Source organism: Meriones unguiculatus, chromosome 9 (genome assembly GCF_030254825.1).
Source record: "Meriones unguiculatus strain TT.TT164.6M chromosome 9, Bangor_MerUng_6.1, whole genome shotgun sequence".
Classification (NCBI taxonomy): domain Eukaryota; kingdom Metazoa; phylum Chordata; class Mammalia; order Rodentia; family Muridae; genus Meriones; species Meriones unguiculatus.
Genome location: NC_083357.1, coordinates 51888953 through 51902727, shown reverse-complemented (window position 1 = coordinate 51902727; position 13775 = coordinate 51888953). Strand labels below are relative to the sequence as shown.

General features: G+C 47.1%; 1 protein-coding gene across 4 annotated transcripts in view; it reads right to left on the bottom strand.

The window, feature by feature from the left end:
• The window catches only part of Slc7a8 (solute carrier family 7 member 8), a 55013-nt gene that overhangs the window by 13843 nt on the left and 27395 nt on the right, over positions 1 to 13775 (bottom strand). For all 4 annotated transcript variants that reach the window (XM_060391196.1, XM_021639602.2, XM_060391197.1 and 1 more), the window contains exon 5: positions 1184 to 1309. In XM_060391196.1, coding sequence (XP_060247179.1) covers positions 1184 to 1309 — 126 coding nt within the window. The remainder of the gene's footprint in view (positions 1 to 1183; positions 1310 to 13775) is intronic.

Sequence of the window (13775 nt, the reverse complement as noted above, 5' to 3'; positions counted from 1 at the left end):
CTTTCACAGGCTCCACTGTTCTGTCAGTTCAAGTCCATTTTTTTGCCTGAATCGCCAATAGCCCATCACTTCCGAGAGGTTGGGCTGGACAGATGGCTCACAGAGGCCCAGGGTTCCATTCCCAGCACCCACATGCTGGTTCACAACCAGCCTTCTTCTGGCTTTACAGGCACCATGCATGCACATGGCGCACATACATGCGGGGGGGCGGGGGAGGGGAGACACTTACAAAGTACATAAAGTTAAAATAAACCTACTTTTGTGTTTAAAGTTTCTGGGCTACCATGGCTTTGTGGAAGAGTGCCTGTCCAGCGTGTGCCAACCTGGGTGTGAATATACACACCCAGGGCACACAGGCCCACGGCTGCTGACTAAATCAGGCTGGGATAAGACGGAGTAATAAGCTATGCTATTTAGACACGGCAACCCAGCGTTAGGACAGGAAATGAGGAGGTTTGTGTGAGCATGAGAAAGAGTTGAGACCAGGTTAGGAAGGATTCATTATCTCTTAAAAGATAGGACAGTGTTTCCTAAGCCTGAATTCCTGAAAACACTCTATCACCTCCCTTCCCCTCCCCACTGAAGGGCTTTAATCCTGCTGATTAGAACGATCAAGGGCAGTGCGGTATCTAGCAGGAACTGCTGCTGGCGGGTTCTCTGCTCTGCCTTCAGAGCCTGTGGGCAGCCAGGAGGTGTTTATCATCTCATTTTCTCCAAGAGGCAGTGAAGCTGTGAGGAGCCAACAGTGCTTCGGGTCCCATGGAAACCAAATACAGATGAAATCCAATGGGGAATGTTGGCAGAGGCCTCAAGAATGTAGAGCTCTTTCCCCCAGAGATTATGAGCAGTATTGAAATATATGAAATTCTCTTCTTCGGTTCTTCATTTTATGATATTAATGAAGAGTAACAGAAAAAAGGAACGTCGTCCCCGGGGCTGTGGCAAAATAGCAATGGCGTACAGGGCTCCAGGGCCCTCGCTTGGCTGTGTCAGTGCTGGGGCAAGCGTGGAGAGATGGGTACATGGGAGTGGAGGTCCAGCACCCTAACCCCGAGGCAAACAGCCCCTCAGCCCCTTTGCCAAGCGAGTGAACAACAATCAGAGTCACATCTGGGAGATCTCAGGGTGGGTCCACGGGAGGGTGGGGAGCTGTGTGGGGTCCCAGGGTCCCCACGGTGCTTACCTTTGCATATCTGCACGACACCCATGATGATGATGAGGGCCAGGGCCAGGAGCTTCCCAGCCGTGAAGATGTCTTGAACCCGGGTGGCCCACCGGACGCTGGAGCAGTTGACCCACGTGAGCAGCACTGAAATGACAACCCCAGAAGCTGTAGGACAACCGCTGCCCAGGAGCACCCCTGTCCTGCCTCCCAGCCTCACACCCACAGCCCCACTGACCAGAGATGTTGGCTCCGTTAATAGGTTACAATGGGGATTACATGCCCCAAATTAGAGCTTGGTCAGAGCATTCATTCCTGGCCTAGGGCTAGCAGCCAGGAGTAGGCAGGGCAGTGTGGGCACTGACTCAGGAGCCTTATTCATGACCAGGGTACAGAATGGACTTAGGATTCCAGTTATTATCTGTTCCTGGGGAGCCCTGAGTCACTAGTATAATCTTGGCTATTGCCTTCCTAAACCTGGTTCTGGGACAACAGAAGGCTAGGAACTCTTGTGACTTGGGTTTGTTTGTTTATCTTATATGAAAGATTTATTTGGGGAAAGGGAAACAGAAGAGAGTTAGGGCCTACGTGGGCCATGAGGGCAGGGAAACAGAAGCAGAGAGAGACAGAGACAGACATGGGGGAGGGGGCACCTCAATAGAGAGCAAAAGTATATTAAAGAAATGTTTTTTTATAGGGATAGAGAGATGGCTCAGCAGTCAAGAGCGCCAGCTGCTCTTCCGGAGGTCCTGAGTTCAATTCCCAGCAACCACATGGTGGCTCCCAACAATCTATAGTATGATCTGATGCCCTCTTCTGGCCTGCAGGTGTACATTCAGATAAAAGCACTCATACATGAAATAAATAAATAGATCTTAAAAAAATGCTTTTTATACAGTGTTCTGCCTGCATGTGAACCAGCACACTAAACGAGGCACCAGATCTCACTATAGATAGTTGTGAGCTACCCTGTGATTACTAGGAATTGAACTCAGGACCTTTGGAAGAACAGCCAGTGCTCTTAACCTCCAAGCCATCTCTTCAGCCTATAACTTGGGTTTATTAAAGTATACAATTCAAGCCGGGTGGTGGTGGCGCAGGCCTGTAGTCCCAGCACTAGGGAAGCAGTCACATAGATCCGCCTGTGTCTGCCTCCCCAAGTGCTGGGATTACAGGCATGGGCCACTGTGCCCGGCTGGCAAATGAATTGTTAATTATTACCATACTTGATATTTCCAACATTCTAAAAATGTGCCTCTTTGTTCTGCTCCTTCATACTCATGAATCCTCTACCCCTGTTACTGGTAACCACTAATTTGATTTCTGTTCCTCTATAGTTGTGTCTTTTTCAAAATGTCACATCAATGGAATTATAGAGATCATGGGCCTTTTTGGATCTGACTTCTCACACCGAACATAATGCTAAGACCTACTCGTTTTGTTATATATTAACAGGTTGTTTTCATTGATAGTTACTATTTATTCCATTATATAGACACAAACGTCCTTTTCCTATTCAGTACTACCAGTTTGGGGTTAATATATATCTAAAGCTACTTACGGTAAATCCCCGTATGGAGGCCAGGCCTGTAATCCCAACAGGAGACGAAGCAGAAGATTTGCTGAAAGGTCAAGGTCAGCCGGGGTCACAGGAGTTCCAGCCTAGTCTAGACTATGGTATGACACCCTGTCTCAAAAAACTAAACCCTACCAGTGAACCAATCCCTCCAAGACCAACAAACTTTCAAACAACTGGACATGGTGGTATATATCCTTTTCTTTTTAAATGTAGAAGAATACACTTTTAACCAAACAGAAAGGTAAACTAAAATTATCCTTCTGCCTAAAAATTAGAAAACAGTAGACAAACTGCTGAAAGAGGCAGTTCCTCCACTCTGTGATGAAAATGTTCAACATGAAGATAGATGTCTGAGAGTTGTAAGAGGTAGATAAAAAGCCCCAAATGTGTGAAGGTTGTCCTTTTTCTTCAAAACACCACTAGCAATTACAGTTAAAGGGGTTAAAAATCATTATTGACAGCTTTTTTTTTGTTTTTGTTTTTGAGACAGGGTTTCTCTGTGTGTAGCCTTGGCTGTCCTGGACTCGCTTTGTAGACCAGGCTGTCCTTGAACTCACAGGGATCTGCCTGACTCTGCCTTCCCGAGTGCCGGGATCACAGGTGTCTGTCACCGTGACTGGCTATTGACACCATTTCTGAAATGTGGCTTTTCTCATTGCCAGTGACACCCCTGAAAAAGAGTGCCCCTAAGAAGACAGTGTGCTATGGGGTAAACAGGTTTTAAAGTTTCTGGAAGATCCGAGTTTTTCACTGTAGTTTCTCCCTCATCTCCTAGATAAGGGAAAATTATGTCATTCTGGCCCTGGCTTCTCATGAAGATTTAGGGGATCATACTTATCTGGGGACCTGCTCTGATCAAAAGGGGTACCCATCATTTGGAGAGAGTGGGGAGTGGTTTCCCTGAACCCCCTCCTTCATGTCCATCACACCGGGAAGGGGGAGGTCCCCAGGAAAGCCAGCTAGCCTTTGGAGCTCAGGTGGCCCAGTCTTAGTTCTAGCAGCTGTGAAAGGGCAGAGACACTGCAAGTTCATCAAACAGCAAGACATTTGCCTCTAAATCCTTGCTATTATTGTTTAAATTTGTGTGTGTTTGTATGTGTGTGTGTGTCTATGTGTGCACATGCTACCAGTGTGTGTGTGTCCTGGGAGACCAGATGAGGCATTTGGGTCTCGTGGTGTTCTAGGTGGTAAGTTAACTTGGGCGCTCTGGAAGAGAAGAAAGGGCCCTTAACTGCTGAGCCAATTTTTAGTGCTTACATCTTATTTATTTATTAATTAAAAAGAAAAACCTTTATTTTAGTCAGGTGATGGATGTCTTTAATCCCAACATCTGGGAAGCAGAGGCAAAGGAAGAACCTCTGAGTTCAAGGCTAGCCTAGTCTGCATAAGGCTGTTCCAAGCCAGCCAAGGCTATGTAGTGAGACTTTGTCTCAAAAACAAAACAAACCCCCACCCTTTATTTTATTACTATTGTATGTGTGGGAGGGGATCACATGTCATGGTGCCATGTGTGGAGGTCAGAGGACAACTCTCAGGACCAGTCTGTCCTTCTGCCATTACACAAATTCTGAGGATTGACCTTAGTCATCAGGTTTGTGGAGCAAGCACTGAACTGCTGAACCATCTCTTGAGCAACCTCAGCATCCCTCTAGGTCTTTGAGTTTTTATTTCTTGTGGGTAAATAAGCTAGGGCTCTGGTCATATGGTAAATGAACATTTAATTTTAGAAGCTGTTGTAGCTCGGTGTGAGGGTATGCACCTTTAATCTCAGCACCCAGGAGGCAGAGGCAGGTGGCTGGCTGTGAGTTCAAGGCCAGCCTGGTCTACAAAGTCCAGGGCAGGCAGGGCTACATAGAGTAGCCCTATCTCAAAAAACCAAAATGGGAAGGAAGGAAGGAAGGAAGGAAGGAAGGAAGGAAGGAAGGAAGAAAGAAAGAAAGAAAGAAAGAAAGAAAGAAAGAAAGAAAGAAAGAAAGAAAGAAAGCAGTTGTATGTTTTCCAATAATAAATGACAGCAAGTTTTCAGGTGCCTTCAGGTGCCTGATGGCCAGCAACTTGTCTATGTTCATTGGTGGCATGGGGCACAGATGGTGTGCCTACAGCTCTGCTTCCTCACCTGAGGGTCACAGCACTTCCAACAATGTGGAACCTTCCGTGCTGGCCAAGTGTGCAAAGGCCCAATGCTAGGAAGGTGAGCACTCTGTTTTATTGTTGCACTGTCTAGGCAACTCTCAGGAGCTATGGCTTGCAAAAGCATGTTGTTTTACTTCATTTTTTTTGTTTCTGTTTTTAGAGTAGAACTCACTAGAATTGACAGATACCTGCCTGCCTCTTCCTCCAGAGTGATGGGATTAACGGTGTGTAGAGTGCCTAGCAAAGCCATGAATTTTAACTTCCTGGTTGTTACAAAGTACTTGAGAACAAAGCGAAGCACTTCTCCTGGCTTTCCTTTTCCTGAAAGAGTCATCAGGATATTCTCTAGCGCTCAGAAGTTTCACACAACACTGTAAAAGCATGAGACTGCCTCTGGCTTTCATGCCTCCCGTGGACTCTGGCTTCCCTTGAATGGCTAAGTTACAGCAACGCCTTCTCCTTAAATGGACTGCTCTCTTCCAAGTGCTTCCCAACCTTGCTGGATGCAGGGGACATGTCAGCAGGACAGGAAGTCCTGTAGTACTGGCTATCGGTGATCTTCTCTCCTGCATTGTTCTGAGCTGTCAGATTCCTTTCCAGACCTACCTGTCCCATAAAGCTTTGTACTTTTATTGATTCCCGGCAACGTGCCTGCAAGGTAAGCTGTATAGTCACATTTTATAGACACGGTACAAAGTTTGTCCTTCCTGGATGGAACAATTCCAGACCATTTTACTTATATCTCATTGTGTTACCTGTTCGTATTAATATTATCTGAGGCAGGGGGACTGCTCTGAGTTCAAGACCACCCTCGAGTACATATCAAGTATTCAATTAGCCAGGGCTGCACATTAAAATTCATATGTACATATGTATGCATATATACTGAAAATACATAAATATAAATTTTGTTTCTCTTTTCCTTTTTTTTTTAAAAATCTTTTTCATGTCTTTAACTCTCAAGCATATCATTGGTGCCTACAAATAGCAGATGCACAACAAATATTTAATAAAGGGAAGAGCCATAATCCATTAGTTCTTCTGTCTCGCTCTTCATTCCACATTGCATGCCATTCTCTCCTGTTCCCTTAGAATTTCATTGATCGTGGAAACCTCCATTAATTGTGGTTGTTTTCACAGAGTTGAAAGAGTATTGGGAAGTTTGACTTTTGAGAGTAGATTCCTGATTCCTCATGCAAGAAGAGCTATTAGCCAACCTGCTATCATAGCAGAAGAATCAAAACAGGTTGCTGGAGGAAGGATTTTAAGTGCCTGAACAGGGAGAACATTTTGTAAACACTAGAATGTTCCAGATGGACAGAGATCTTGATAAACACACATTTGGTTATCTTACTCAATTCAGTAAGGACTTCAAGATCACGTGCCTGGTGGTAATCCAATCCAAGCCACTCTAAACAACTTGACCATGACCTCATCTTCTCCCTGGGGCCCTGAGACTTGCTGGGTACAAGGCCAGGTGTCCCATACCCAGAAACCTAGGCAGAAACAGCAGTTCGCAAAGGAGCAAAGGAGACTGAATTATAAAAAGAAGACTAGAAAACAAAACCTGCATGGCTCAGGGATGGGTAAGGATTACAAAGCAAGGGCTTGTGTCTTGACCTTACCCCTACCCCTTAGAACAAAACCATCTCCACAAAGAGGAGGTGAGGGTTGGTGGAGAGAAGACAAAAAGTACCTGAGGAAAACAAAGGCAGAGTAGGGAGAATCCATCTCCTTCTCTATGTGCTGGGATAGAAAACATAAAACCCTCTTTACAAGACTCAGGGTGACTGAGGTGACCAAAGGACAGGTGTTCTGTCATGTCATCTTGCTGTTAGTGTCTTTTGTTGCCTCCAAACTCCACAAGATCTCAGACCTTGACTAATATTTAACCTTTCATTGTCAAAGAGATCTTGCACAAGTAAGACAAATGCTGAGGAAGTGGTGGGGTTGAGCAGATTGCCCATGCTCCCCAATCTCTGCAGAATAATGCTACAGGCCCAAGCCTTACCCTTCACTCTGCAGTTGGACCATCACAGCACATGACTGAGAGAAGAGAGGGTACTTTGAGTCTCCTGGTACAGCAGAACAGCTTCCCTCCCAGCACAGCTGAAACCTGAGCCTCTAACCCAAGAGGAAAGGTCAGAGAGTGAAGGCAATACTTGCTGGGTGTTTGCCAAGGCCTTTCCTGAGCAGGAGGCCTGGTGCTGCCCATCTGCCACCCAGCACCCCTTTCTGCTGCAAATGACTATGATCTCTCTCTCTCTCTCTCTCTCTCTCTCTCTCTCTCTGCAGCTAGACCCTGACTTCTGCATGCCTGAAATCTAGTGACTTCAGGAAAGCCACGTTTATGGGAACACTGGCACTATAGCTTGAAACAAAGATTTCTATCTACCTATCACCCTAGCTACACAGGGCCTCTCAGGGACAGGCACTCTGGTATGAGAGTAAGCCAGGAGACATGAAAGCTAGGCGTAGGGGTAAACGCCAATAATCCCAGCACTCAGGAGACAGGCCAGGGAGCTGACAAGAGTTTGAGGCTAGCCTTGGCTGCTTAACGAGTTCAGGCTAGTCTGAGCTACAGAGACCTTATCTTAACTTCCTCTTCAACCTAAACAAACCTAAAACAAAAGGGTGAGCACAAAACAATTGGTTGTGAGCACAGCTAGCATGGGAGTCAGAGAGTATCCATAGTGGGCCCTGGCCAGCCCAGGGCACCCTGTGGAAGGGGCCCCAGCAACGAGAACTTTATAGCTTTGGTCTAGCTAGGAAAAGTAATGGAAAACTTTAGTTCTTGTCCATGGTAACCTATTTCTAGTGGTTGCTGGTATGTAGAGCTCTGTGGAACTCTAGACTTATCCAATTCTCTTGAGCATTTCCCACCTGCCCTCTTTTTTTGTTTGTTTGTTTTTGTTTCCTCAGTTAAAAAAATAGAAAAAGATGAAAAAGACACCAAGACCTGCAGAGGTGGTAAGTCTTGAGTTCAAGGCCAGCTTGGGCAACCTAGCAAGGTTCTGTTTGAATGGAAGAGAGGGAGAGAAAGATGAGCACCCAAGAGCTCATTGGAAGAGCTCTTGACTAGCATTCATGAGGTCCTAGGTTCAGTTCCCAGTGCTGGTAAGAAACAAACCCAAACCAGAAAGCACCCATGGCCAGCAGGATGGCTCAGGGGATAAAGGTGCTTGCTATGGAGCCTGGTGATCTGGGTTCCATCCGTGGGACCCACATGGGAGAGGGAGATGGGATGGGGAGAGACAATCGCTGTAAATTGGCCTCTGGCCTCCTTCATCTGCAACCTGGGATATGCCCCTTCCCCTTATGCCCCTCCCCCAGCAGAGAGAAAGAGGTGAGAAAGAGGTTAGGGGCTGTTGCTTAATCTTTCCAGTCTGAAGAATGTAAAAATAACCTTTATTCACCTGGTTCAATTGTTGTCTCAGGTTACTGCCTGTCTGCTAATCTAGAACTAACCCTGGGAGCTTCTAGCCTCCATACGATCTAACCTAGGCCTAGAATGTTTTCATCCTCTGAGACTTACTGCTGAATAAGCTCACCCTTTCTTGATCTTACTTAACTCTGGGCTGGCTGGCTCAATTCAGCTGTTCTGGCTCAAACTCCTCTCCCAGATGACTTACTCAATCTGGCTTTTCCCTTGGCTTCTGAATTGCTCTGCTTGGCCTCAAACTAACTCAATCAATCTGCTCTAATCTCCTGGCTCCTTCCCATTCTCTGGTTCACTCAGTCTTCACCTGAGTTCTTTCTCTGCAAACTACCTTTCTATTACTGTCCCAGTAAAATGGCCTCCTCTCCTGTTTTGCACTTTAAGTAGTTTCCCTTTCCTCTCTCTTCTCTTGAGAGTAGGGTGTATCCTGTTCTGTCAAGTCTTTCCCTGTTTCTCCCACTCAATTAGGTATCACTTTGAAACGTGGTGCTTCCTTCTACAGACTAATTTTACCTTCATTGTTTGGGATTAAAGGCATGTACCACCATGACTGGATCTAAGATTTTCTTTATCTGAAACTTGCTCTATACCAGGCTGGCCTTGAGCTCAGACCTGCTTGCTCAGTCTCCTGGATTAGAGGTGTGTTTGTATTCTAGCTGGATCACACAGACCTAGAAGGTCTTTGGATGTGATCTCTTGCCAGAACAGCCATGTTCTAAATTAAAATTCCTCTACAGAAGAACTCAATGTCTAGATGACAGCAGAGGCAGGCAGGAGAGCCAGCAACCTAGTGCTCAGTCCAGAGTCTAGAGCCCAGAGCCTCCATTGGCCAAGCAGGGAAGATGGCCTCAGCCCTTCACACTCTGGGAAAGCTGTAGGATTCCCCAAAAGATTCAGGGGACTCCACCTGCCACTGTCCTGCCCACTGTGGAGGGGAGATAGACAAACTTTGATCCTTAGGCCCCATAGAATTCTCTCCTTCACTTCCTTTGCATCAGGCTCTTCTTAGGAAGTAAGGGTGATGGCCATCCAAAATATGCCAACATTTTAATTCTTAGGATTTGTAAATATTGAAAAGAAACTTTGTAAATGTGATTCAGTTAAGGATCTGGAGAGATAGATCTTATTCTGGATTATCTGAATGTAATCAGAAGGGTCCTAACAAGAGGAAGACAAGAGCCACAACAAAAGAGCTGAGGATGGAAATGGGACGGGAGGTGGAAATAGGGAGAGAGGGAGAGAAGGAAAAAGGGGAGAGTGCTGAAAATGCTGTTGCTCACTCTGAAGACAGAAGGTCTATGAGCCAAGGAATGCAGGAGGACTCTAGAAACCAGAAAAAGCAAATACACAACTCTCCTTCTGGTCTCTAGAGACACACAGCCTTGCTGACCCTTGAGTTTAGGACTTCTGACCTCTAGGGCTCTAAGAGGACAAGCTGTGGAGCTGTAAGCCACGAAGACTGTGGCGATGTGACATGGCAGCAGTAAAGATGGAATGCAGGGGCAGACACTGTGCAGAAAGCAGGACCTGTCCTCAAACGGCAAAGTGTTTAAGAAGAGACTGGGTGGAGCTGGGTTGGACTCAGTGGTGGGGGTGTGCATTTAGAGGTGCCCAAGGGGGCAATCCCCAGAACCAAACCAGAAACACTAAAACGAGCAGCTGGGCCACACAGCCCTGGACCCCAGGGCCCAGCAGCAAGAGGAACGGCTCTCTAGAAACGGTCTAGTGAAGGTGAGGTCACCATGTGCTAATGTAGGTGCACACGTCCACACCGTAAGATGGGCTCTTCTGGTTGTCCAACCTAGCTGGGACCCCTCGACTAGGATATCATCACTGCTCTTCCTCCCTGGGTAACTGTCCTGCTGTGGACAACAGTGGTTTCCTTCTTCTTTTAGAGAAACCCAAAGCAAAGGAGACAATACCTCTTCTCCATCTGAGTCAGTGGTTCTCAACCTTCCTAAGGCGGCCACCCTCTAATACAGTTCCTCATGTTGTGGTGACCCCCAGCCACAAAATTATTTTCCTTGCTACTTCCTAACTGTGATTTTGCTACTGTTATGAATCATAATGTAAATATCCATACTTTTCAATGGTCTTAGGCAACCCCTGTGGTTGGGTTGTTCAACCCCCTCCAAAGGGGTCGTGACCCACAGGTCTTACTATGTAGTTTGGGTTGGCTTTGAACTTACTTCAGGCTCAAGAGTTCTGTCGTTGCGGTTATGAGCCATCATTCCTGGCTCCATTTGAGTTTTTCAGTCAGGACTGGGCTGGAGGCATCTTGGAAAAAGCTTATTGTATGTTTAACATTGCCAGAAGCAGGCTTCTCCTCCTGATCTTTATAGGGAAGTGAAAACAGTGTGTAGAAGTGTGTGAGAGAGAGAGAGAGAGAGAGAGAGAGAGAGAGAGAGAGAGAGAGATCGAGTATGTGTCACACACTTGTAATCCCAGCACGTAGGAGCCAGAGGCAGGAGGATAGAAGCAAATCTGAGGCCAGCCTGTTTTACCCACTGAGTTCCAAGATAGCTATGGTTACATAAAGGGACCTTGTCTTAAAGGAAGGAAGGAAGAGGGAAGAAAGGGTGGTGGCGGCAGGTGTGGATATACCAGAGTCAGTAAAGACAGACAGTGAAGGAGAAAGAACATGAGCAACAGTGTAGCAGGCGAGGGCAAGAGAGGAGCAGAAGGGAGAGAGACCGGAGGCCGGGCAGAAAAAAGAAAGATTGCAAGGCAACAGGCAGACAGCTGCAGAAAGAGGGAAGCAGTGACGCCACTTTGTTGAAACCAGAACACCCTGTTCCACTCCAGAATTTCAAAATAAGCACCTTTCTGGGATGAAGCATCCAGCTCTCTGAAGCAGCTATAAATTCCACCTGGCCAGGGTGAGCGTGGTGCCGGAAAGGTCGGTGTCACTGTCTCACCTTCGGCTGGGGCCTGTGCTTTGGCTAGCATCCCCTGCCTCTGTGGCTCTCAGGCCAAGGCGGAAGGACAAGGTGATGCCTGTGTGCACAGCCCCGCAGGGTGCCTGTGAGGGCTGCTGGGACACTGGCCCAGCAGCCGGAGAGGGTGTGGCCACCCTGGGCTCTCTGATAGGCTGGATAGAGTTCCCTGGCCACCTCTACCACTCAGGAGGAGCTGGGCACGTGTTTCTAATCGTGGAAACACTGGGCATGTTAACTTCATCCCTTTCCAGATCTTGGAGGTAACCGGTGCTGGCTGCCAAATGGCACTGATAGGCAAAAAAAAATAGTGCTGTGAGTTCTAAGGCACACAACCTGAGGCTGAGATAAGTTCTTCCAGAAAGCTGCAGGACAGAGCCCCTGTTCTTCCTCAAAGAGGTGTAGGTGGGTGGGTGGGTACAGGGTAGAGGTGGAAGATGGAGTTTGCTCCCAAGAAGAACTACCCCAGAATAATCTAATAATCTTCTCTTCTTCCTAGTGAAGCTTTCTTCTTCTTCTTCTTCTTCTTCTTCTTCTTCTTCTTCTTCTTCTTCTTCTTCTTCTTCTTCTTCTTCTTCCTCCTCCTCCTCCTCCTCCTCCTCCTTCTCTCTCTCTCTCTCTCTCTCTCTCTCTCTCTCAGCAGGACATTATGGAGTTGAAGCAGGCCTCACACCCACTGTGTGGCCGAGCCTGTCTGGCCCTGCATCTGCCTCCCCAGTGTTGAGAATTCGTGTGTGTGCCATCACCCAGAGACGGTTTTCACACGGGTGAGGAGTCACACCAGAGAGTCTTTAGGCACCCTGCCTCCCCACAACAAATGTTGGCATTGTCCACCATGTGATACGACAGGACTGCAGGAAGTCATAGATGTAAATAACCCCACTGCCGAAAACAAAACATCAAAACAGAGCAACGGCAACCAACAATCAAAGCGGCCTTTCTTCAGGAACGACGCTTTGATCCTGCAAACGGCTATGAAGTGTACAGTAGCGGTTTGGTTTTAGAAATAGATCTTGCCCACCGTAGCGGAGTATATGTTCCTTTCCCAACCCCTTTCATCTTGATGCGCTGATAATTTAGAAGCCTCAGAACTCCCTCTTATAGGAAGAGGTTCTCTGAGCATTTCCTCTCTGCTTCAAGGACAAGCCCTCAGAGGAGGGCTGTGAGCCGTCAGCCAGTGTTTCTGGAGGTCATGCCTGGCACAGATTCTCCGGGACACTTTGACTCCTGCTGTGCCACCTCCTCCTCCCTTCCCCTTCCTTCATATCCTTTTCTCTCCAGGGCCAGATGCTGGACCCGCGGTTCCTGCTGAATCACCATTCAGTACTTAGGTTAGCCAAGAAGTCTGAACCTAGCTCAGCGTTTTCCAATAGCTGAGTACTTCTTTCTTCAGTGCTGGCTAAACATGGCCCTGACCTAAGCTGGGTAGTAGAGAAGAGGGAAAAAAAAATAAATGAAGACACTCAGAAAGTAGGAACACCATGCCACGCCAACCCATGGAGCCTCATTTTAAACCTACTCCTTACTGTTCCAACTGTGTCTGAAGTTTCTTGTTGTCTCATTCCCCAGTTCTCAGAGCTGATGCTCTAGACACAGAACAAGGTTGGTGTTGGCTGCTACTGTTGGGTCTGTCCTGCTTAGGAGTCTGACTGACTCATTATTATATTCAGTCTTGGGGGAGCAGGTGTGGATTCTGGGAAGTCTGATAGGTTCTCAGATAGGGAGGCTCATGGACTTGGTGCTCACCAGGATCTATATACCTGGACCATGCTATAAGTTCCCCACATGGATCAGCTATAAGCCAACTGTGAGGGCAGCCAGCATTCAGACTTGTTAAACGAACTGATCTTGCCCCTTCTCTCGTTCAGTACCAGTAGGGCCCCACTCTCCTAATCCTGTAAGTCCCCAGAGCTCATGCTCTCTGGCATGTGATATAAATTTGGCATATAATGTTAATCTTGCAAAGTTCACCAGCCTATTAGCAGCTGATCTCAGGAACTACATCCATGGGTTCCCCTGGGAAAAACAAAAGTGATCTTTGAGAGTGCCAAGAGAAGGGCAGGGGAGAAGCCAAGCTTCTCTGCTGGTATAAGCAAGGAAGGGGTAGATTCTTGGTGGAAGCTGAACTCCTGGGAGACTTGTTTCAGGAACCCTCAAGCTTCTTCGTTATTTCCCCAAACAGGATAGAAACATTCCTGAAACAAGCCCTTCACTCGGCAGTTTTCAGGATAGGAGCTTTAGCAAAACTCCAATCTAACAATGAAAAGAAAGCTGGAGGCTACAAGAGATGCTAATGGAGGCCATAAGAGGAGGCGACCTGGATCAGACATCCACGCACAGTGAAACTATACGTCTCAGGAGGCCAGTGCAGAGCCCAACCCAGACCTACAGACTGGCAGCACACAAACCAGTGGCTCCAAGTGTCTAGCACCAACGGGCCTCCAGGGAATATGGCCACCAAGCTCTCTGCGATGTATGTAATTGCTTGCTATGGTATATACAGTATAAAGCTCCATGCCATTAGCT